Source organism: Dipodomys ordii, unplaced genomic scaffold (genome assembly GCF_000151885.1).
Source record: "Dipodomys ordii isolate 6190 unplaced genomic scaffold, Dord_2.0 Scaffold85, whole genome shotgun sequence".
Classification (NCBI taxonomy): Eukaryota; Metazoa; Chordata; class Mammalia; order Rodentia; family Heteromyidae; genus Dipodomys; species Dipodomys ordii.
In genome coordinates this window covers 3,606,965-3,632,014 of record NW_012267301.1, presented here as the reverse complement: position 1 = coordinate 3,632,014, position 25,050 = coordinate 3,606,965, and the positions used below count along the sequence as shown (strand labels likewise).

General features: G+C 45.0%; 2 protein-coding genes across 2 annotated transcripts in view; both read left to right on the top strand.

Annotated features, from left to right (window-relative positions):
- The window catches only part of Grpel2 (GrpE-like 2, mitochondrial (E. coli)), a 12,394-nt gene extending 1,993 nt beyond the window's left edge, over positions 1-10,401 (top strand). Inside the window, exons 2-4 of the mRNA XM_013025519.1 lie at positions 3,310-3,463; positions 4,301-4,382; positions 8,880-10,401. Of these exons, the coding sequence (XP_012880973.1) occupies positions 3,310-3,463; positions 4,301-4,382; positions 8,880-9,244 (601 nt within the window). The 3' untranslated portion in view covers positions 9,245-10,401. The remainder of the gene's footprint in view (positions 1-3,309; positions 3,464-4,300; positions 4,383-8,879) is intronic.
- A 5,255-nt stretch (positions 10,402-15,656) lies between these two features.
- Positions 15,657-24,745, top strand: Pcyox1l (prenylcysteine oxidase 1 like). The gene is made up of 6 exons (XM_013025581.1): positions 15,657-15,769; positions 19,558-19,764; positions 20,615-20,789; positions 21,832-22,043; positions 23,213-23,353; positions 23,779-24,745. Exons 1-6 carry the CDS (start codon positions 15,682-15,684, stop codon positions 24,438-24,440), a joined length of 1,485 nt encoding a protein of 494 aa, XP_012881035.1. The 5' UTR covers positions 15,657-15,681; the 3' UTR covers positions 24,441-24,745.
- Positions 24,746-25,050: the final 305 nt, after the last annotated feature.

The window sequence follows — 25,050 nt, the reverse complement described above, 5'->3', positions numbered from 1 at the left end:
GTCATAGGGGAGCTCTATGTGAAGTCTTTTGAGGAACCTCCATACTGCTTTCCAAAGTGGTTGGACAAGTTTACATTCCCACCAACAATGAAGTAAGGTGGAACCATATTTCTATAACAAATTCAAAGCCATCCTGAAAATCTGAATGATAAAAGTTCTCTTACATGCATTTCTAGCTTTTCAGTCTGCTCTTTTCTTAAAAATAGCCTTTGCTCAAAAGTTACCTCAGCCAGACACTTGGTGGCACATGCTTGTAATCCTTGCTATTCAGGAGGCTGAGACTAAGGATTGAGGTTCAAAGCCCACCCTGGCAGTAAAGTTGTGAAACTCCTATCCCCATTTAAACCATAAAGCTGGAACTGAAGGAGTAGCTCAAGTGGTAGAGTACCAGCCTTGAGCTAAGGGACAGACAGCGCACAGGCCTTGAGTCCAAGCTAGGTAACAGCATCAAAAAAAATCTCTGTGACCATTTTCCAATATATGAAACAATTTGTTCAAAGGAACTCTTGAAATCACATTCTGATTTTCCAAAAACATGTAAACGGAAACTTCCTTAAAGATGGAAAGCCTCCATCCAAGATCTGCTATAAACTGGCCCCTACTCTGAATTTCTTATCAAACGTTTTAGTGATACTTGCTGCCCTATGCACATAAAAGCCAAATACTATATGGCACACCAGCTTTTTTATTGTGAGACAGACTGGCAAGGTCAGGAGCAGGAAACTTAAATCTTCCAATCAGTTGGTAGTTATTCTTCAGGCAGAAGAGAGTTTATTATGAGAACCGAACTTCCGGCCTGCGTGAGATGTTAAGTGTGCAAACGGGTAAGGAATTTTATAGAAGGGAGAGAAGGACTCTTTTGTTCAGGCGTAGATAGTCATCATGCCTCTTCATAGGCCACATGTTTCCTTTCAGGGAGTAGTTTCAGTTTTTTGCTTTTGGAGTCAAAAGGTCATTGACAAGGCAAGCTGGCCAGCATGTGTCCATTCTTGAAAAGCTGGTTTCAAATTGACCTCGAATGGGTTCTGGAGGTACTTCCTGAAACCTAAAACCTAAGCACTTTGTTATTTAAGAAATTTCTGGCTGGTTGAACACAGGCCTCAGCCAATTTCATTATCTGTACAGAATTCTGTATTGTATAAGTGATTGAACACAAGAATCTGTTTCAGTGACTGATTATTTAGTCCAGCCATATAGCAAGTATTTTATTGGTTTGACTGAATATAGTTGAGTTTCCATCTCAGAATCTATCTCAGTGGTTTCTCTTCCCTAAAAGCTCTTTAACAATGTGTGGTCCGAAAAGGCTTAGAATTCTAAGCCTAAGTCAGCTCTCTTTACTAAACATGACTTTCCTTTTCTGTAAGAAGAAGAGTTGAACTAGTAAGGCTTTTTTGTTATTCCTGACACTGAATGCCTTGTTCTCAACAGAATATTAACTATGTGATTCCCTTCTTTGTTTATATGCTTGGTTTTGAGGAGATCTCACTAGGTTACCAGCCTCCGGGTAGCTGAGACCACAGGTAGCACACTAATTTGCCTGGCATAGCTGTGTGAACTTGAACAAGTCATTTAAGTCTTAAGCCTGTTAGCCTTAGTTTTTGTTTGGTTTCTTATCAGTAACACAGGGACAATAATAACAGCAAAAAAGGCTGCAGGTGTGGCTCATTGGTAAAACAACAGCTTAGCAAGCATGAAGCCCTGAGCTCCAGCCCGAGTATAGCCAAAAACAAAAACAACCTTCCCCCACAAAGAACAACCCCTTTGAATTGTACACTTTATTTGGGTAGGAAGGAGTTTGGTTATCTTTTATTTGACCCTTCCCATAGCTAGTAAAAAAGAAAAATAGTGCAACAAAGGTAAAGGAATCTTTTTGTTTTTCTTTTTTTAGTCCAGTGAATTCAGGGCCTGAGTACTGTCCCTGAGCTCTGTTGCTCAAGTCTAGTGCTCTATGACTTTGAGCCGTAGCATCACTTCTGGTGTTCTGGTGGTGAATTGGAGATAAGAGTCTGTAAACTCTCCTGCCCAAACTGGCTTTGAACCTCACATCTCAGCCTACTGAGTGAGTAGCTCATATTATAGACACCTGGCTCATTTTAAAATAATTAGAATGAAAGCCAGGGACCAACAAGTTGTTTAAATAAGGATACAGGTGGACCCGTTGCAACAATGAGAAGTACAAGTTGTCATGTCGAAAACGAACTTTACAACTTTGGTGGGGCGGGGGGGGTTGGGGGGGGGGGAGGCTGGGAAGGGGAAACAAAGGAGGAGGCTACAATGCTTGATAAGAAATGTACTCATTATCTTCCCCATGTAGTTGTAACCCCTCTGTACAGTATTTTCATAATAAAATATAAATAAAAAAAAGAAAGCCAGGGACCAGTGGCTCATGACTACAATCCTAGCTGCTCAAGAAGCTGAGATCTGAGGATCATGGTTCAAAGCCAGTCTAGGCCAAAACAAACAAAAAACAAACCCTTATCTCTAATTAGCTATCAAAAAAAACTAGAAGTGGAACTCTGGCCCAAGTGGCAGAGCACTAGTCCTGAGCAAAAACAGACAGGGACAGTGTTCACTCCCAAGACGGGCAAAAAAGAAAAATTATAATGCAAAGAAAATCATAGCCACTGTTCAGGTGGTATTATAAACTATACAAAGGTACTGTGCAGTACCTCTTCTGTCTTTTATTTCATAAAGGAACCCTGCTTTATTTCCAAAGCAGACACTATAAACCAAACCAGAGACAATTTACTATGTAACTTATAGTGTATAAAACTTACAGAAAGTGGTTGTTCAGATACATGACTACAGACATGGAGTATGTCTGTTAGGCTGTTAGGGAATTGCTATCTATGTGAGTAGAAGGCCAGAGAGGACTCAGTTGGATGTCCTGGCCTGTCCCGATGGTAAGGATGGAGGGATAAGGTCTTAGGGCAGCAGCTGCTCTGCCTCCCTTCCTTAGGTAAGGCTGACGCTCACTCCACCTGATGGAGAAAATTGCTATGGTTAAGGGTAGGCAGCATGGTGTGAATATTGTGTACTTTAAGTGGTGAATTATGATATGAGAACTGCATGTCAGTAAAAATACTATTTTTTAAAGAAACCAAAATAGTACTTTAAATATGTTGTGAGATCAGTTATGCAGGTAAAGTCTTGTGCCTGGTACCAACATTGTAGATTCATTTGTTACTGTGACTGAAAACACCTTCTCTAGAATTTGAGTATGGGGAAATTTCTGGGTTCTAAACGTGTTATAATTTTTCTTTTTATGATAGCATTTCTTCATTATCTATCACCTCCCTCCTGCCTTAGGGAATGGCTGCCCCCATTCAGCACTGCCACACAGAGAAATGCTGGTGAGGACTGCAGTTCTGAGGACCCTCCTGTTGACCGTGGGCCCTCTCTTGCTGAACAAGCCTTAAGGTTAAAAGCTGTTAAACTGGAGAAGGAAGTCCAGGATTTGACAGTGAGTAGATTGTATACTGTATGTGCTACACTATGTGTGTTGTCCCCTGGTGTTTTCTCCTGGTTTAAATGTTCTGACAGTTTTATATGCCAACTTAAATGAAGTTTTTTCTCATTGGCTCTTTACCCCTCACCCCTCCACAGTTCTCTTGCTAGGTATACTAGTTGGCAGGGGAAGGGTTGCCACTCATTAAGAACAGACATCTTTTCAGTTCCCTATTACATTAGAGCCTCAGATATCTGATGTGGGACAATTTAGAGGAAGTACAGTGTGAGGTCACAGACTATTGTACTCTGTTGATTAGACTACATTTGGCATACTGAAACCAGCCCTGGGCTGGCCCAAGTCCATGGAGAGAGAAAAAATAGAAATAGATAAGCCAGTAATTCCAAAGCAAAACTACTCATAGCTATGTAGGCTGGAAAGTAATTGGCGGAACGGAATTGTCAGAGTGGGAGAGAAAAGGACTAAAGGCACTAATTCTGCTTTCAAATAGTTGAGCCACTTTTAAAACTTAGTTAACCTAAAATGAAAGTCAATAAAAGAAAATGCATTGTTCGTTAGCAGTGTTGGGTAAATGAGAAACAGAAAATGTTTTCTCTAGATAATGAGTTTGAAACTTGTGTAACAACTAGCAGGCTGAATGACTGATTGAGCTTCAAAAAAGTAGATTCGTGCTTTGGCTGGGGCTTGGTGTAGCTGAGCTAAGATTTTTATAATTCCTATTTTGCTTTATATTGTTTTCACAGAGGTGACATTTTTAGAGTAAGCAAAGACATTCTTTCCCAGTGCTACACATTTACTTTCTCATCTTTTGCTCTCACTTTTGATGTCTAGTTGAGGTACCAGAGAGCTGTAGCTGATTGCGAAAACATAAGGAGACGAACCCAGAGATGTGTGGAAGACGCCAAGATATTTGGTGAGAGTTACTTAAAATAAAATATATTTCAGTTGAAGAGCACTTAATTAGCAGCAGATCTGCAGACTGAGCCTGGTAAAAGTACATCGTGCCATAACTGATCACTCCTGCACCCATCTACTATTTCCAGAAAGCTTTGTTCACTGCTCACTGGAGTGGTGTCACATTAATCATTTGCTAAAATTAATGAGTAAGTGAATCATGAAGGTGCTTAGAGGAGAATCCAAAGAGCAGTCACATAGGCAGTCAGGAATGCTGAAATGTGCTTATTGGAAGTAAAATTGATGTATATCTATGGGGCAGTAAACAACTATATTTCACCAAAAAGTTCTCATTACTGTATACAAGAATCCTGTCCTTTGCTATTAGTATTCTACACATGGGTGAGTTAGAAAACATCTTGAAGACAAAGGCTCAAATACCTTAGGCTAGACTTCATTCCATATAAATTTTTTTTAAGTATGCATCCTCTTTAATGTTAATACTACACAGCACAGACATAACTCAAGAAATACATTATGTGATTTGGGTTTATGCAGTGTTTGTGAAGTGTTAACTAAATAATTGGGATTCAGTAGTAGAGGTGAGGGACTACTTGCTGTACTTAGAATTTAATAAGGAGATTGAACTTTCTATCTTTGCATGTACAATGAAAGCGCTGGGTGTCCCTTGGATGTTACATCATTCTCTCCTCTATAGCACACTCCTTCCTGGATTTTCTCTGCACTTGTGCTCAACATCACTTCATTCTGGTCCTGTGCCATCTCCCATGTTTTGGCATAGACTCTGCTCTTCACTGTGCTATATACTTTCTGTCACAAAGCTTCAATGTCAATGAAATATTAACCACCATATTTTATTCCAAGTATTGCCTCTCAGTTTTAGCATAAAAAGGCTAGGGAGTATGGATGAAATGGTAGAGTACCTGCCTACCAAGCACAAGTCCCTAAGTTCAAACCCCAGTACTACCACCAAAAAAATAAAGCAGTTCATTGAATTTCATACAAAAAAGTTCATGGAAACTTGTCTTTTCTTTTGTTGTATAAGTGCCTAAATAACAAAATTCTTGATTTTTGACTCTTGTTCCACAAAGCTCAGCATGTACTAGATGATCTTGTACAGAAAAGATTGCTGGCCTCTGAGCTATGGGAATCTCTATAGCAAACAGGTTAATTATGGTAATGGTCAGATTTCTACTGTGCTGCTTGCTTGAGTGGAGCAGGATGAAAGGGCTTCTCAGAAGCTAAGCTTTGAGTTAGAACTAGCTTTTGTCAGTTTCCTCAAGTAGTAAAATATCTAGGAACAAACCCATGTTAACTAAATTCAAAAGATTTTGATAGTAAATCAAGTATTAACCTAGAACAAGATGTGTCTAGGAAAAGATACCACCTAAGCTGTTTGTTTAGGTTATTTCTTCGTAGTAATGAGAGATACTTAGAAAATTAAAGATTAGTAGATGAGCATGAAGAAGGAAGGTGGTGTATTCTTGAGGGTTGTGGCAGGCCACCTGACTTCCAAGGATAGTTTTGTCTTAGGAGTCTACCTTTTGGTTCACAAAGATCCATTTTTCTAAGATTATATGATCGTTATTAAAGTAATAGAATAATTAAAATACAGTCAGACCCATTGCAACAATGAGATGCACAAGTCGTTATGTCGAAAAACGAACTTTACAACTTTGGTGAGGGGAGAGGATACAAAGGGATGGGAAGGGGAAACAAAGCAGGAGGCTACAATGCTTTATAAGAAATGTGCTCATTATCTTGCCCATGTAATTGTAACCCCTCTGTACAGTATTTTCACAATAAAAATATATTTAAAAAATTAAAAAAATACAGTCAGAGGCTGAGCCCTCAGTATATAAACAAGAGGACTTTTGGCTTCTGATTACCCAAAATCACATAACCAGAAGCAAAAGATAATGTACATATTATCCTAGAAGCTTGCAGCTTTTAAAATTCTGTAGCAGTCTAGCTCAGTGGCATAGCATTTGTATAGTATGTGTGAAGAAGCCATGGGTTTTATCTCTAGCACCAGAAGGAAGGTTTAAAAAAACAACCTGGAATTCTTTTATCAACCAAGACACTGTTTGGCACTGCCTTCTGGTTTCACTCTTTCTGTTGCCCCCCTCCTACACCAGACCAGACCATATCCAACCTAAATATTTTGCTTCGTATTTCTTCCTACCCCATATGTCACCTTTCCCCTCACCCACCCTCAATGGTGTGTGTTAGGTTTTTAAAAAGAGGTAACCGAGTAAGAACAGCACCAGCACGCACGTGGTATTCAGGTAAGGGGTAGGTTTATTCAGTAGACCTGCCGGGACCAGGCAAGGTTGGCACTCCACGCGGCTGGGAAAGTCCTAGGAAAGAGAGAGAGCTGGGAAAGAGGGCGAGAAAAGAGCTTGAGAAGAGCTAGACAAGAGCAGAGAGAGAGGTAGCCGAGTAAGACCAGCAGCACGCACATGGTATTCAGGTAAGGGGTAGGTTTATTCAGAAGACCTGCTGGGACCAGGCAAGGTTGGCACTCCACGTGGCTGGGAAAGGCCTGGGAAAGAGAGAGAAAAGAGCTAGAAAAGAGCAGTGAGCTAGAAAAGAGCAGCGAGAGAGAGCCTCTGGGCCTGGGCTAGGCCTTATCTAGGGTATAGGTAGAGAAAGGTGTGGCCACATCAAATTCAGATGTGACCTCAGCCGATGCAGACCGGATGCAGACGTGACCTCTTCCAGGTGTCTCAGTTGCCTAGGTAACGCAGGTACTGGGTGGAGACTTTGCTGTGAGGAGGGTGGAGTCTGCTCGCCATCCAGGAATGGACCTTTCAGTGTGTGTGTGCATATGGGCATGCACTAATTAAACCATTTGAATCAGGCTTCCATTTGTTTTCCATAAGAAACTATTGTTTCTTTTATCACCTGGAAAGGAGATAAAAGGTCTATCTCTCCTCTAATCTTTCCATGTAGACAACAGGTCTTCTCAGATCAAGCTTCTGTTGTGTCTTTTTTGCTTGCTGTGGCTGATCTTCCTTTTTACCTCTGAGTATAAGTAAGGCAGCTACCTGTCTAACACAGGGATATAAACCTGACTCTGGATGAACAAAGTCCCTGCCCCTCCCCACCTCGGCTGAGTAGTGTGTCATAAGACATTCCTTGTCCTCATCTCCATAAGAAAAGTAAAGTGGTAAAATAGGATAAATGGGATATGGGATTTCTCAACAGCTGAAATTACTTTTTGTTTAGGGTTTTGTTGTATTGCAGATGCTATTTTTTTTGGGGGGGGGTCCGGTGCTGGGGCCTGAACTCTTGGCCTGGGTACTGTCCCTCAGCTCTTCAGCTCAAGGCTAGCGCTCTACCACTTGAGCCACAGCACCGCTTCCGGCTTTTTTCTTTTTGCTTATGTGGTGCTGAGGAATCGAACCCAGGGCCTTAGGCATGCAAGGCAAGCGCTCTACCACTGAGCCACCTTCCCAGCCAGAGCAGACACTATTTTTGAGACAAGGTCATACTATGTAGCACAGCCTGGCCTAGTAACTAGGATCCACCCACCTCTGCCTCACAGATGCTACTGAATTTCCTTTTGTAACAGTTTATGTTTCTGTAAAAGGTTTTGTAGCCCATCCCTAGCAACTTCATAGTAGGCAGTTGCATATTCATCTCATCTATAGAAGTATCTTACCTTCCTGTTTGTTATTAGCCAGTCTTCAATCTTGGGCTGAGAACATCACTCTGGTAAAACTGGGTACTGGGTTCTATCCCTAGCACCACATACATCCAAAAAAGAGTAAGCCACTCTTTAGAATAAACAACTCTGACATCCTTAGCATAGTGTCGTCTCCCCCCTCCCCAACAAAAAGAAATTGTTAAATTCTTTGAGAATGGCCTTTGCACAACTCAGACATGCAGGAATTTTTTTTAATGTCCATAACTTAATGCCAAATGTCAATAACAACTGAAATGCAAGAAATAAAACAGTAGGGTTTTGTTTTAGAACCAGTTGGGGGCCTATTGAATACAGACTTAAATAGTTCTTGGATTCTACTTCTTTTCTCCATTTCCAAGTAGGGTTTCTAGTCTTATGCATCTTCCGAAACAGCCACTGACTTAGCATTTGGGTTTTCAGTGGCAAAGATAATGAGTCCATGGGCTGGGAAGATGGCTCAGTGGTAGAGCTCTTGCCTTGCATGCCTGAGGCCCTGGGTTCGATTCCTCAGCACCACATAAGCAAAATGAAAAAAAAGCCGTAAGTGGCGCTGTGGCTCAAGTGGTAGAGCGCTAGCCTTGAGCTGAAGAGCTGAGGGACAGCGCCCAGGCCCCAGAGTTCAGGCCCCACCACCAGACCCTCCCAAAAAAAAAAAAAAAGATAATGAGCCCAATTCCAGTGTAGCCTTCTTATTTCCTGGGTTACACAGTATATAATATACCAGTGACCTCTCTGGGCCTGTCCCAATTGTACTCTTAAAGGCAGAGTGAATCATCATAAAGTAAGTGTCTAATTTCTCCATAGGAATCCAGAGCTTCTGTAAAGATTTGGTGGAGGTGGCAGACATCTTGGAGAACACTACTAAGTGCATTTCTGAAGAAGTAGACCCTGAGGACCAGAAGCTCACTCTGGAGAAAGTCTTCCGAGGGTTGTCACTTTTAGAAGCTAAGCTGAAAAGTGTGTTTACCAAGCATGGCCTGGAAAAGATGGCACCCATTGGTGACAAATATGACCCTCATGAGCATGAACTCATCTGTCACGTTCCAGCTGGTATTGGCGTGCAGCCTGGCACTGTGGCATTAGTAAGGCATGATGGGTACAAACTTCATGGTCGCACCATTAGACTGGCCCAGGTGGAAGTGGCTGTTGAGTCTCAGAGAAGACTTTGAACAGGTCTTCAGAACTGAATGTTCACACAGTGCAGTCACCTGTTTCCTTTATTTATTAAATTAGGTTTGTATTGTACATGAGGTACTTCATGTGGCTTGTTTTGGATTTAGTCATATTGGCTTTGTTTCTAGTGTTTATGACCTGTTTGGTCTCATCACAAGTCTTGCCATTGGGATTTGAACAATGTGGTGAGTACTCGTAGGACTTTTATCAAAATGTTTACGAAAATTATTTTTACATTGGTACTCTCCTATTTTGAATCCAAAATCCTCTTAAGTTTGAATATCCAACAGATCATTGGGTTTATTAGCCCAGTGTCTGTATTGTTACATTTTATGGGAAAAGTAAACAGTAGGCATTAGTTCTACATTTGGTATTTAGATGATAAATTACTCTCACGTAAATTTAGATCCTTTGGGTTGCTTTCTATGTACATGGTTTTTTTTCAGGATTTCCTTTCATTATTTTATATTTAGCCATCTTTTGTCCTTGTAGTCCCTTTAGGGGTTCTGCCCACACTGCTATGCCATACCTACCCCTTCCCAACCCCTTTAGAAAAGAGCTAAAAGGCCAGGCAAGTCATGGAAAGCAGGTAGTATTAAGAAATGCAGAATACTTCCTTAGTTTCAGGTAGGGAATTCTTTTCAGCATTTTAGGGTATAGGTAAGGAGAGCAGCACCAACAGCAGCTGATGACCCAATCAGTGTGTGTAGATCATTACTACATCTTTCTATTCCCCCAGACCTGAGCCCTGCCTCTGTCACTTAGGACAGATAGCATATAAAAAGAGGTGATAAGGACAAAAATGTTACTACATTTCTCATCTCATTTAGGTATGTTAAGATTTTTCCCCCTTTAGTTTGTACTCACCAATCATTCACTACCTCTCTCACATTAACAGACATTACATTTTTCTTTTTGTGGTACTGGGTCTCACGGTTCTACCAGAGCCATGATACTCCCAGCAATGGCAAAGTTTCCTAATTTTTGTAGCCATCTTCAGTCAAATTTGTATAAGTGTCTAGCTCTTTTATGTATTGATCTCCTAAAGTTAATGGACATTTCAGCCATGTAGTGTCCTGTAAAAGATTTGTCCAGCCGGGTGCTGGTGGCTCACACCTGTAATCCTAGCAACTTGGGAGGCTAAGATCTGAGGATCATGGTTCAAAGCCAGCCAGGGCAGGAAAGTCCATGAGACTCTTATCTCCAATTAACCACCAAAAAACTGGAAGTGGCACTGTGGCTCAAGTGACAGGGCGCTCACCTTGAGCTGAAGAGCTCAGGGACAGCACCCTGGCCCAGAGTTCAAGCCCCACAACTGACAAAAAAAAAAAAGATTTGTCCAGTGTATGACTTAACAATGAATAATACAGATACTTTAATGCTAGAAAAACACTGTCTCATCTCACCCATTCTGCTGCTGCTGAAGTATGAAAATCTAGTCCTTTTAGAACTTGACCCAGGGCTAGGAATGTGGCCTAATGGTAGAGAGCTTGCCTTGCATGCATGAAGCCCTGGATTCAGTACCACATAAACAGAAGAAGCCAAAATGGTGCTGTGGCTCTCAAGTGGTAGAGTGCTAGCCTTGAACAAAAACAAGAAGCTCTGGGACAGTGCCCAAGCCCTGACTTCAAGCCCCAGGACTGGCAAAAAAGAAAATAAAACTGGACCAAAAGAGGGGGACAATCTCTAGCAACTAAATTAAGAGCTTTGCATACATGATGTATGAACAGAAAAGCCATATTTCCTTGTGTGTATATACAAGGGGCCCCCACAAAATAAAAGATTCAGAGAAGCCCAGTTAATTGATATCTGCACAGCATCCTGAGCTACAGATGGGCTGGCTGGCAGTGGTGGCGCGATTGATGGTTAAAGGCATCTTGTTATGCAAATAAAGTCACATAAGAAAAGTGAAGCAGCCCTCTTTCTCTTATACCTGTGCTAATGTAAGTTTCCTTTCTAGGTGAATATTTTGTAAAAGTGCAACCAATTAAAGCTACTCCTGTTTCTGCAGTTCAAACTAGCCAGCTCAGTATATCCCAAAGAGGTATATTTTGGTGAGGCAAAATAGTCATGTTTTGGGGTGTTAAGTTTTCTTCTTAGTATTGATAATTCTTGGAAACTACACAGAATGTAGTATTTTAGTAGTATCTTAGAATTACCAATTCTGTGGGCCTTAACATCTCTATTAGATTTAAACACTTAAAACAAGAAGGGGATGGGAGTGGTAAGAAAGCACTTGAGTGGGTAGGGAGGGTCAGAGGTAAATATGCACTTTTAAAATGCAACTGAAAGATCCTTTGGCATTCCACTAAGTATAAATTTAATTAGCAAATTCTGCAGTTGACACTTTTTTTTTTTTTTGGTTAGTCAAGGGACTGGAACTCAGGGCCTGAGCACTGTCCCTGAGCTATTTCCACTCAAGGCTAGCACTCTACCATTTTGAGCCACAGCTTCACTTCTGGTTTTCTGGTGGTTAATTGGAGATAAGAGTCTCATAGTCTTTCCTGCCCAGGGTTGACTTTGAGCAGCAATTCTCAGCTCAGATCTCAGCCTCCTGAGCAGCTAGGATTATAGGCATGAATCACCAGTGCCCAGCTGAGACTTGTCCTTTTTACTTTTATTTCTATGATGTTGAACCAGTTAAACTACCTGTGTGTGTTTCGCAGTTACTAGCTATTACTACCAATGAATTGGAATTAACCATAATTATAAGCGTGGAATATTCTGATTACCTGAAGTTTTTCCGCACCCTCCACCTCCTGGTTAAAATTACAGTAATTTAAGTTCTTTTTGATTTTTGTGGTTTTGCAGATGTAAAGTGTAAATTTAAAATTGGAAGATTAAGGATATAAGAACAGGCTCAACCTGTAGGGCTAGGGAGCCGGAGCAGCAGAATAGAGCTTTGGCTTGGTAGGCATGAACATAAATTCTATTAGTGGTGTGATTGCACTCTTCGGAGCTTGTATATAGGATGATTATAATTCTCTAATGATAATGTGAGGATTAAATGACATGTAAATTGCCTACTAGAGTAGGCCCTTGTATTTATTTTACTGTTTATTTTTAGTGTACATTTTTCTGCTTTTTTTCCTTTTTTTTTTTTTGTCTAAGACTAGGACTCGAACTTGGTACCTGATGCTTTCACTCTTGGGCCCTCTACCAACTGAGCCATACTTCAGACCCTTTTTCTGCATTTTTATACTTGCCTAAACTCTAGAGAAAAGGGAAGTCTGGTTAAGTGATTTTTTTTTTAAATCATTTATACTGACTTGTTTTCTCTACATTTTTAGTTTTGGTTCTTATTAAGCCATAAGAACTCTGTTTTTTTTTATTCTTTTTCTCTTTTGCTGGTCCTGGGGCTTAAACTCAGAGCCTGGGTTCTGTCCCTGGGTTTTTTGCTCAAGGTTAGTGCTCTGCCTCTTGAGCCACAGCTCCACTGCCAGCTTTTGTGTGGCTAATTGGCGACAAGAGTCTCATGGCCTTGCCTTCCTGGGCTGGCTTTGAACTGCAGTCCTCAGATCCTAGCCTCCTAAGTAGCTAGGATTACAGATCTGAGCCGCCAGCACCCAGCTGAATCCCACATTTTTAGACTGAAGAATCAAGAAAATTTGTGTTCCTGCTCTTCATTATCTTCATCAAACAAGTACCTGTGTTTGCAGACTTGTAAGGAAGTTTTGCTTCACTAACGGGACGAGTTTGGTGTTTTATTATTTGGATTTGCCAAATCTTTTACTGATTTCCTTTAATACCATACAAGAGTTCAGTCGGATTGATACTGACAGTATTTGGTGCTCATTCATTACAATAGATTTGGTCAATGAAGAAAGGATTTTTAAATGCTACAGCAAAATCATAAAGGGAAACTTAAGGATGAAATGTAATCTTCAGAAATAACTTTAATAAAACGAGTATTGAAATAACCATTCAGGTGTGGATTGTTTTGCTGGGCCTGGAACCCAGGGCTTTGCACATGCTGGGTAAACTATACCAACTGAGTTTCACCACCCGCCTAAGTTCAGGAATTTAAGTCTTTACCTAATTCATACTTGTGTGGTAAGTTATGGTCTCTATCATTGGCTGCTGACCCACAGAGTGAGTGCAGTGGACCTCTCAGTCTCACAGCCACATGGGTGTGGTGTAGACTTTCCATGCCATACCTCAGTGCTTCAGACTTGTATACTTTTTGATTTCCTATCTATTTCTTAAAACTGAACTCCTGTTACTGCCTACCTCTCTTACATTGCCATGTTTTCTTGTGTTGGTTCTTAGTTGTCTTTGTTTTGGCTTCATTTGTGCTGTTGGACTCTTGACCACTCTCCAATAACTACTATTTGGCCTTAATATAACCTTCCATGTGTTTTTCCCAGCTTCAGATTTTATCCACTCCATTCTTGAATCTCCTTGGTGCTTTGTGGTGGTCTGACCAATATGACACAGTGGAAGCGCCAAATCTAAGCTGGAAGCTTCACTTTCTATATTGAGATGCTCACCATTGGAACTTAACTATCATGTAGAAAGACACTGACATGGCCTGTGACACCTGAGTGTTGTGCATGAGCTCTTATTTGAACTAAATAATGCCAGCTTTGAGCCATCATGAAAAGTGGACTTTGCTGGGCATTGGTGGCTTCTGCCTGTAAGCTACTCAAGCTAAGATCTGAGTTTTGCACTTTCGAAGCAAGCCCAGGAAGGAAAGTGAGACTCTTATCTCCAATTACCAAAAAGCCAGAAGTGGAGCTGTGGCTCAAATGGTGGAGTGCCAGCCTTGAGCAAAAAAAGCTCAGGAACAGTACCTAGGCCCTGAGGTCAAGTCCCAGGACTGGCACTATATATATCTCAACCTTTTCAATCTCTTGTCACTCACACACTTAAATGCCCATTCTTTGAACTTGACTTAAGTGAGTTCACACATTGTCATGGACTGATATCAAGTATTATAAAGAGCCCATAAGGAAGATGAATTGCAAAATTAATACGATTTAAAATGTTTTAAGAGGGCTGGGAAGGTGGCTCAGTGGTAGAGCACTTGCCTTGCATGCCCGAGGCCCTGGGTTCGATTCCACATAAGAAAAAAGCTGGAAGTGGCGCTGTGGCTCAAGTCGTAGAGTGCTAGCCTTGAGCTGAAGAGCTGAGGGACAGCGCCCAGGCCCAGAGTTCAGGCCCCACGACCAGATCCAAAAAAATAATAAAATGTTTTAAGACCCAGACCTCAGTGGCTCACACCTGTAATCCTAGCTACTCAGGAGGCTGAGATCTTAGAATCGCAGTTCAAAGCCAGCCCAGGCAGGAAAGTCGGTGAGACTCTTTTCTCCAATAAACCACTAGAAAACCGGAAGTGGAGCTGTGGCTCAAGCGGTAGTACGCTCACCTTGAGCTGAAGAGCTGAGGGACAGCGCCCAGACCCAGAGTTCAAGCCCCACGACGGACAAAAAAAAAAAATTTAAGGGGCTACAGAAATATGAAACACTCGAATGTGTTGGGGGTTGTAATACTGGTCAAATGTTAAATGTAAGGATAAATGTAATAAGGATAAACGTGTAATTTGTGAATAAAATTTAAGGGGCTATCTTGAGTTTGCAAATTAATTTAAGAAATTTTGTATTTTGACACTGCCAAAGCTTTTCAAAAAGATTGAGAAGTGTATGCTTATTCATCTACATATGTAATATATCCAGTTCAGGCTATTAATTCTCAGCTCATTTATAACCCCATCTACAAAGCTCCTAACCATTGTCTGGACCCCTTCAGTTTCTTAGCGTAATCTGGCTGAATACAGATTTTTCCTTCCCTAATCTGAAACTCAGCCCAAACTATGCTTTACTAGAGGAAATCTGATGGAAATGGTTGCTTACCTCTTTTCTTGAAGAGAAAAGGTGTGGGGGGGGGGGAGGGTTAGAAGAAGGTATGGAGAAGCTGCAAGCTTTTTTATTACTTACTGCACTGGCAGATTCTGTTTCACGTCTTTCACAGGATTGTCACGACGCTCTTAAAAAGTAGAGGGAGGTTATTCTGTCGGTCTTATGACAGTGGAAACTGAATAAGCTACCGAGAAGGCTGGACAGCTAGTAAGGCGAGTTTGGACATAAGGACTCCCTCTCCCCCTCCCACCCCCACCCCCACCCCCACCCCCCCGCAGCGGGGCAGTGGTGCTGATGCTGAGGCCCCAAGCGCACACCTGCACGGGAGCAGAATAGGCCAGCCAATGACAAGCCCGCATCTGGGAGGCGGGATGAGGATGCTGCCGGCGATAGGGTCGTCTCTGAGAGTGGCGTAGCTAATCAGGGCTCTGTAGTAGAGAGAGACGGCTGCTCGGCCAATGAGAGGCTGGGAGACCGGATGGCCGGGGCGCCAGGGCGGGACAGGGAGTGGAGCGCCAACCCGAGGGCGCCGCCCCCCCCCCCCCCGCCGCGTGCTGCTCCGGCCGCCGCCCGCCATGGCTCGCGCTGCCCGGCTCCTCCTCGCTGCACTGGCCACGCTCTTCGCCGCCGCGGAGGGCGGAGACGCCCCACCCGGCAAAATCGGTGCGGGAAGGGCGCTGGAGGCGGGGGGCGGGGGGGTACGCGCAGCCCGTGGCGCCCGGCGGGGGGCCGGGGAGGACGAGGGTGAGGAGAGCAGCGGGGTGCAGGACAGGCCAGGGGCTGGGGCGGGACCGCGAGGGCCGGTGCTGGTGGAGGGGGCACGGGCCTGCGGAGAGCCGCCTGGGACCACCGAGGCCTGGGGACGGGGTGCCGGAAGGTCCCGGAGCCAATGCTCGGACGAGGCCCTTTCTGGGCGGCCCGATGACAGGACAGCTGGACGGTGCTGCGTTCGCTGTGGGCTGCTGCTGTGTAGTGCTTGTAGTTCCTGCCTGGTGCACGGACCTCACAAGAGAAGACTGCTCTGAGCGCTGAGAAGTACCGGGCACCCGGGCTAGGCCGCCGCTTGGGGTTTGGAGCTAACGTCCTGGCCAGCACTTGCAGTGTAGATAGACAGTTGCATCGAGGCTGATCAGTAGGTCTGCTAGAGATACGGATTTGTTGGGTGACAAGAGTGGAGAACTCTCAACATGCGCTCCTTTTCTTTCTTGCCTTGTTTCCCGCATATTTTCTTGTGAAAAATTTTCAAACGTACAGCAAAATTGAAAGAATTTTACAATGATCATTTATATGCCAGCCACCTACACTCTGCCATTCACTGCTATTCTACTTGCTTTGTTACGACCCCATCCACCGCCTGGTAGTCACCCATGAGTTCGTCTAACATTCTAATGCACTTCAAAATAAATTGCAGGCACCAAGACATCATTGTGCCCGTCATTGACGATAATCATGTTTGTTCTTAGTTATTTTTTTCCTCCTTTTAATAATTATCATTTTAACTTAGAATTTTTTTCCTTTTTTTTGAGGGGGGAGGGCTGGGGAGTGGGCTTGAACTCAGCCTGGACTCTGTTCCTTAGCTTTCTCACTCAAGTCTGGTGCTCTACCACTTGAGCTACAAGCCCCCCCCCCCCCCCACACACACACACTTCCAGCTTTTCCCTGGTTAATTGAAGAGTCTCACAGACTTTTCTGCCCAGGCTGGCTTTGAACTATGATCTTTATATCTCAGCTTTCTAAGTAGCTAGGATTACAGGCATGAGCCACCAGCACCCAGCTTTAACTTGAAATTTTTCAAGTCACTTGCACATAAGATTCCCACAAGCAGAGATGCTGGGTTCTTAATGCGGGAGGACAAAGTCCCAACTCTACCTACCTGCCCCCTTTGCAGTTCAGAGAGCAGGAATGCTTTGAGATGTCTCTTGGGAGCACTACAGACTTGTCAAGGCAAATGCAATGCTAACATTTATTGTGTTAGAAAATTACACCAGACTGTAAAGGATTAAGGCAGATTGAACTGTGCAGGAAATCATCTTGAGAGACTGAGAGTTTGTGGGAGAATCCTGAGAGCTGGAGGGAAAAGAGATGGTGGATTTTGAAAGGATGAGGGTGAATTAGACAGGCTGTGGCAAGGAGCATAGAGAGGGCTGTCCTGGGAATGGGCAGGATATTGCCCACTGATCTTGGTGCCTGCCTTTCTCCAGCTGGCCTCACCCCCTTTGCTGTCTTGTCTAGTCCATCATGCAAGGCCAAGTTGCCCTTAAACCTCCCTGATTCTTTTGTTTTTAGCCCTCTGGCAGGAGCTGCTGTCCATCTTGGTATTTGGGCTCTATCCAGAGCATAATGAGAAGCTTCCTGTTAGGCTAACATAATCTCTGGACTCCTTATCTGCAATCTGAATGCCTCAGAGTGTCCTTAAGAACACTTTAAGCCCACCTGTGCAGTTATGTACCCTGTGCTTCTACTGTGCTGTCTGCTGAGTGGGTGGCTCCTCTCATTGGTCCTGATCAAATGTTATTTCCTCTAGGAAGCTGTGTCCCCACACTCTGGCAGAATCCAGGATTCCCTGAAACCCTATTGACCTAGTTTGTCACATTGTCATAGCTAGCTGACTGTGTATGAATCTGATTTGTGTATGGGCTCACTTGACTGCCTGAGCTCCTGAAGATAGAAGCTCCTGTTTCGCTCTGGTACTGAGACTTGAACTCAGGATATGGACTCTATCCCTGAGATTTTTCACCCAAGGCTTTTTCACTTCTGGCTTTTTAGTGGTTAATTGGAGACAGTAGTCACAGAATTTTCTGCCTGGCTGGACTGGCTTCATACCCATCCTCAGATATCAGCCTCCTGAGTAGCTAGGATTACAGGTGTGAGCCCCTGACACCTGGTGTGTCTGCCACTTCTTAACAGTATCTGGTGCTCCAGGGTCCAGTGTGGATCCAGGAAAGATAGACAGTATGAAATTTCTCTCATTTTCTATGGGTAGGATTGTGAGGCTGTCAGATGGCAGGAAGGCAGTGTTTCCTATGCATGGAAGACAAAATCATGGGCACGGTGAAATTCAGTCCAGTAGCTTTGTAGCTGGTGTACTCTTCTCAGAAGTATTTCGTGATTAGTATCTGTCTTGTCTAGACAGTGGTTCTTCTCATTGCTTCTCAGAGCTCTGTCAGGAACTGTTTTTATCAGTGATCTGGATGGAATACTGTCTGCAAATGAACCAAATGTGTAAGGAACAGGAAGGCGGGAAGAGTTGCACGAAAAGTAACACAGAAGACCTTAAGCAGAAGTTGTCACATGAGTCCAAACCGAAATCAGGCACCCTTTAAGGCCACAAGTAGCCCATCTCAGGGTACATTCTAGTCTTGACAAACACATAAAAATGACTTAAGTGTCAGGTGGTAGGTTGGACTTAGACTAGACTTTGGCAGACTTTTTCTGTAAAAGGTCAGAGAGTGAATAGTTTGTTCTCTGTTGCAGTCAACTCTGCCTAACATGAAAGATCCTATAGACTATAAGAAAGAAAGGTTGGTTTTGTTTTAATAAAACTTTATTGCCAGATGTAGTTATGGGAAGCTGATACAAGAGGATTACTTGAGCTCAGGAGTTCCAAACTAGCCTTGCAAAATTGCAAGTTTGTCCCCCCCCAAAAAAAAGTGCCTATAAAACTTAAGCCTCAGAAATGGTGCTGTGTCTTAAGTGGTAGAGCACTAGCCTTGAGCTGAAGAGCTGAGGGACAGCTCCCAGGCCCAGAGTTCAAGCCCCACAACCAAAACAAAAAAGAATATTCTAAGACTTAAGCCTGGCGGGGCACCGGTGGCTCAGGCCTATAATCCTAGCTACTCAGGAGGTTGAAATCTGAGGATCACGGTTCAAAGCCAGCCCATGCAGAAAAGTTTCTATGAGACTCTTACCTCCAATTAACCACTCAAAAACTGGAAGTGGAGCTGTGGCTCAAAATGGTAGAGCACTAGCCTTGAGCAAACGAGCTTAGGGACAGCACCCAGGCCTTGACTTCAAGCCCCACAACCAACAAAAAAAAACAAACTTGAGGCTGAGGCCTGATTCAAATGATAGAGCACCTGCTTAACAAGCTCGAGCCCTGAGTTCAGACCCAATGCAACAAAAATAAAAAGAACATGGTTTGCCAAAACAAGCACCAATTTGTATCTGGCCTACAAGCTATAGAATTCTGTGTAAAACTGAATGCATTCTCTTTAAATGATCTCTTTGGGTTTTGAGATTCTTTCCTGCTCTTCTTGCTGCCAAAGGATCCTTTCTTTCCTTTATAAACTGAGGGTGAATGTAGGTGGCAGTTTTCAGGTTTGTCTTTGCTTATTAGCTACAGTTCTCCTGTGAAATTCAATTCTCTTTGAAATGTCATAAGCCTGTGAAGGCAACTGGCAGATTCTAACTCCTCTGCTGTCCCCTTCCCTGCCTCCCGGGCCTGCTCACAGCTGTGGTTGGGGCCGGGATCGGGGGCTCTGCCGTAGCCCATTTCCTCCAGCAGCATTTTGGACCCCGGGTGCAGATCGATGTGTACGAGAAGGGGGCTGTGGGCGGCCGCCTGGCCACCATCTCAGTCAACAAGCAGCACTACGAGAGTGGAGCGGCCTCCTTCCACTCGCTGAGTCTGCACATGCAGGACTTCGTCAAGCTGCTGGGTGAGTGTGTTCCTGGGGCTCCAGTGCCCAGTGCCCTAGTGCTGACAGCAGCTACCAGATTGCCCTGATCTTCAAGGCTCTATGGTCATATAGATCAATCTCATTTTACAGATGGAGCAGCTGAGACCAGAGAGGGGAAGGAACTTGCCTGAGGTTGCACAGTGAGTTAGTTGCAGAGCCGGGATTAGAACTCAGGTTTTGACTCCCAGGCTAGTTTCTTTCCCTTTCAATTGGCTGTCTCTTAATCATTGTGAACATTACCAATATCCCTATGCTGGTGCCTACAAAGTACCTGGTAACCTCCTAGGTGAGATCACACCTAGATCCTCCCCTAAGAAAGCAAGCTCAGGTAAAACCACACAGCTACGGAGAGAGCTGTGATATAAACCCAGCAACATCTGTCAAAACCACACACATTGCTAGCTGCAGAGATTCCACTTCCCAGAAGTGAACCTGCAGATGGTTTTGCAGGTGCACAAAGGGAATATGTCCAACCTTATTTGTTCCAGCATTGTTTGTAATTGCCTTATGTCTTTTCTACCCATCCTTTATAGTCTGTTCAGCTGCCAGAATGGGAAGATCCGTTGTAGCTAGTTGTAGAGTGATCTCAAGTCCACTGTGCAATTATTCCATGCAGAGAGGGGAGGGTGAATAGATCACTGCCAATACGTGCTTACAAGTCCAGTGCGCTGTAAACTGTGGCGTGCTGGACAGATAGAATGGGCTATGATTGTTTTCCTGTGATCTTGGAGCCTGAGTTTCATCAGGAGGATCCTGATTTGAAGCTGCAGGCACCGTGAGTCCTCTTGAGAGGGCTCTGAAGGGGGCTGAGGAGTGCTGTTCTCCACAGGGCTGAGGCAGCGGCGGGAAGTGGTGGGCAGGAGCGCCATCTTTGGTGGGGAGCATTTTGTGCTGGAGGAGACGGACTGGTACCTGCTGAACCTCTTCCGCCTTTGGTGGCACTACGGCATCAGCTTCCTGAGGCTGCAGATGTGGGTGGAGGAGGTCATGGAGAAGTTCATGAGGTAGGACCTGCCTGCGAGAGTGGGGGCAGGAGTTTGGGAAGGAACTTGCTTCCCTTTAAAACACAAGAGCCAGATGCATAGTCTTTATAACCTGACATCTGAAATTGAAACCCCTTTGTACAACTACTAAGTGAAAATAAAAATTTTTTTTTAAAAGCTGGGCATTGGTGGCTCACACCTGTAATGCTAGCTGCTCAGGTGCCTGAGATCTGAGAATCACAGTTCAATCCAGCCTGGAAAGGAAAGTCCATGACATACTTATCTCCAGTTAACTACCAAAAAGCCAGAGATGGAACTGTGGCTCTAGTGATAGAGTGCTAGTCTTGAGAAAGAAAAAAAAAAAAAAAAAAGCTCAGCACTCTGGCCCTGAGTTCAAGCCCCAAGACCAGCACAGGAAAGAAAAAGAAAACAAGAAAGTGCATGATTCAGTGCAGGCTTAGAAGAAGCCCCCACCCTGAGGAACAGCCTTGTGTGGGGCAGGGCCTTCAGTCTTTCCCTCCGCTAAGCAGAGGAAAGCATAGGTCACACCCTCTGGCACCTGTGGGCAGAAGCAAGCTGTGAGTAAATGAAATGGCTGAGTGCAAAAGAACAGGGAACTGGGGGAAGTAGGCTGACCCAAAGAGCAAGAGCAAGAGAGAGGCAACCTTGTGAGGATGCCCACATGTAGCTACCCCTGCCACGTTTCAGGCTGCACACTGGCAACCCAGGTCTATTTTGGGGCCGCCTGTCTTCTCAATTTGCCACCTGTTTATCTAGCCAATCAAAACCCATCTGTAGGCCCCAGGCCACTCAGGGCCACTCATTTACCAACGCAGGTGATGCAATTGGCTGTTGGCAGAGCTCTGATGGAAAGCTAGGTCTTTGGGGGTACTGAAGTGTCTGCTCCCATTCCAGTGCTGTCCATGTGGGAACAGGCCCACCACCACCCACAGAGCAGCCTCTCTCGTACCCTACATGTACAAGAGGTCCCAGTAGGACCCCATGACTGGTGGCCTGCCCAGAAGCTTTTGTTCACAGGAGTGCGGCTCCCTGTATCTCCTAGGATCTACAAGTACCAGGCCCACGGCTATGCCTTCTCAGGGGTGGAGGAGCTACTGTATTCACTAGGAGAGTCTGCCTTCATCAACATGACCCAGCGCTCCGTGGCTGAGTCCCTGCTCCAAGTGGGTGTTACCCAGCGCTTTATCGATGACGTCGTCTCGGCAGTCCTGCGGGCCAGCTATGGCCAGTCAGCAGCAATGCCCGCCTTTGCCGGTGAGCATGCAGCCCTCCCCCTGCCTGCCTGCTCTCCCTCTGCCTGAGCTCCCAGAATGAGCTGAGGTCGCCATAATAACACATCTGTCCAGCTCATGACATTACTTAGCACTTAGTCACCCCCATTCTTTTTATTCTGGCATCGGCCCAAGTTGGCAGTGTGTAGCGCCTGAATTTCCGGATGTTCATCTGTGTCTCACCTTATCTTCCTAGCTCGTGACTGGAGTGGGTGGGCTTGTGTGGAGCCCACCTCTGCTCACACCAGCCTCAGCAGCAGAGCACGCAGCCTTCCCAAGGGCGTGACTCACACTTGAGTCCACTGATACATCTCAAAAGGTGCTCGCACCATTTGGTGTACTATTACTTAACAACCGAGAGGGTGTGCATTGACCAGCACCTCCTGTGTGCTTGAGATACTCTCCTCTCATTCCTTCCAGGCCTTCAGAGCCTGCCTCGGGATCCCCACCTTGTGGCTACCCTGCTTGCTTTTCCAGCATCTCATGTATATCCTTCATAGCACGCGTGTGCTGAAATAAAATCCACACAGCATAGCATTCTCCCATTTAAAGAGCACAGTTCAGACTGAGCACTGGTGGCGCACTCCTGTAATCCTAGCTACTCAGGAGGCTTAGAGCTGAGGATCACAGTTTAAAGCCAGCCAGGCAGAAGAAGCACGTGCGATTCCTATCTTTGATTGAGGACCAAAAAGATGAAAGTGAAGCTGTGGAAAAAGCTGAGTGAAAAAGCTAAGAAACAGTGCCTAGGCCCTGAGCTCAAGTCCTAAGAACAACACAAAAAAATAAAGCCCAAGATTTTGTGTTTTTTAATATATTCACTTATGCTACTACTGCAACTTGGGGGACATTTTCAACACTCCTAAAAGAAACCCCTATCCTCTAGTGGTCACCTCCCCACTGCCCCCAGCCCCGGATGTCTGTGCTTGTGGACATGCTCATTCTGGGACATCCTGTAAACAGAATCATACACCCAGCTCTTTAAGGGAGCATCGGCTTGGCCACTCATAGCATTGTGGACTCAGTTGTATTTATCTGTGTGCTCGGTGTTCCTCTTGCCCTCCCTGCCAGGGCCTGGGGAGAACAGTGCTGGGCTCTCCAGCCACACTTGCTGCTGGTTTGATAACCCACCAGCCACTTTCTTGCTTTTCCCAGGAGCCATGTCACTAGCTGGGGCCCAAGGCAGCTTGTGGTCAGTAGAAGGGGGCAACAAGCTGGTGTGTTCCGGTTTGCTGAAGCTCACCAAAGCCAACGTGATTCATGCCACGGTGACCTCTGTGGCCTTGCATAGCACTGGTGAGTGGACAGGGCCCCAAGGGTGGCCATGTCGTTCATAGTCAGACCTCCTTACAGCCTCTTCCCCGCCTCTACCCTGATCCATGCTCTGCTACAGTATTTTGAAACAACCGTGTGAAGCTCTGTTGACACTAGAGGGCGCTGCAGGCCCGATTCAGTTGTCAACGCGGAACTAAGTCTTCCATAAATTCAGATCCTTTGACCAATGATTAAGAGCTTCGCCCATGCTCCTCCAACCAATCAGCAGCAGAAACAGAAGAGCTTGCACCTCCTGACACCTAGTCCAGTGCTTGCCCTGTAGCCACACCAATATGGAGACAGGGACTGCCATCTGGACATCTAGCTGCATCCTGGTTGGGTCCCAGGGAGGAAGTCAACAGGTAGAAGCCAAGGGATAAGTTGACTTTTCTGCTCTCTCTTTCCAGAGGGGAAAGCCCTGTACCAAGTGCGGTATGAGAGTGAGATGGGCAACGGCTCCGACTTCTATGACATTGTAGTCATCGCCACGCCCCTGCACCTGGACAACAGCAGCAGCAACTTCACCTTTGAAGGCTTCAGCCCACCCATTGATGACGCCCAGGGTTCTTTCCAGTCCTCCGTCGTCTCCCTGGTCCATGGCTATCTCAACTCTTCCTACTTCGGTTTCCCTGACCCTAAGCTTTTCCCCTTCGCCAACATCCTTACCACAGATTTCCCCAATTTCTTCTGCACTCTGGACAACATCTGTCCTGTCAACATCTCAGCCAACTTCCGGCGGAAGCAGCCACAAGAGGCAGCCGTCTGGCGAGTCCAGTCCCCCGAGCCCCTCTTTCGGACCCAGCTAAAGACCCTCTTTCGTTCCTATTACTCAGTCCAGACAGCCGAGTGGCAGGCCCACCCCCTCTATGGCTCTCGCAGCAGCTTCCCGAAGTTTGCGCTCCATGACCAACTCTTCTATCTCAATGCCCTGGAGTGGGCAGCCAGCTCTGTGGAGGTGATGGCCGTAGCAGCCAAAAACGTGGCCCTGCTGGCTTACAATCGCTGGTACCAGGACCTGGACAAGATTGACCAGAAGGACTTAATGCACAAGGTCAAGACTGAACTGTGAGAGCTCCAGGGAGAGCCCGGGAACTTCTGCCCCACCATGAAGATGGATCATCCCCTAGGCAGCCCAGGCCTGCCTAAGCCACACTAGCCCACAAGGACCAGCTGCTCTTTGTGACCTTTTGTGAACTGAGCATCTTTCCTTCCAGGGCAGGTCCAGGTGACCTGCTATCTGCCTGTCTGGCTTAAGGATTCTCATTTGAGTTGCTTTTTAAGGGAGAGAGTAAGGAAAGAAAAGGAATTCATGCGAGTCTACTCACTTTATTTATTTATTTTTTAACAGAGAAATAAATCCATCTTCCCAAGCTGCTTCTGACTTGGTTTCCTAACTTGGAGCCAGGATGACTGGGAGGAGATGTAAGCCAGAGAACTCCGGTACTAGCTTCTTTGAAGTTTTATAGTACTTACTCTCAAAATGCACAATCTATAATGAAACATTTACCACCAGATAGCTACAGAATAGAAGGGAAAATCAAAACACCTAAACCTGAGACAAGCCCATGGCTGTGGCTTTGTTAGAGAGGAAGTACCTGGTTAAGAATTTCCTGTCATCGGGTCTGGGAAGGTGGCTCAGTGGTAGAGCACTTGCCTTGCATGCTCGAGGCCCTGGGTTC

What these genes read in the sequence shown, in the direction of transcription:
- Pcyox1l (XM_013025581.1), top strand. Translation starts at nt 15,682, where the DNA reads ATGGCTCGCGCTGCCCGGCTCCTCCTCGCTGCACTGGCCACGCTCTTC. An exon ending in GGACTTCGTCAAGCTGCTGG is followed by an intron (nt 19,765 to 20,614) that starts GTGAGTGTGTTC and finishes TGTTCTCCACAG; the next exon opens with GGCTGAGGCAGCGGCGGGAA. An exon ending in AGCAATGCCCGCCTTTGCCG is followed by an intron (nt 22,044 to 23,212) that starts GTGAGCATGCAG and finishes TGCTTTTCCCAG; the next exon opens with GAGCCATGTCACTAGCTGGG.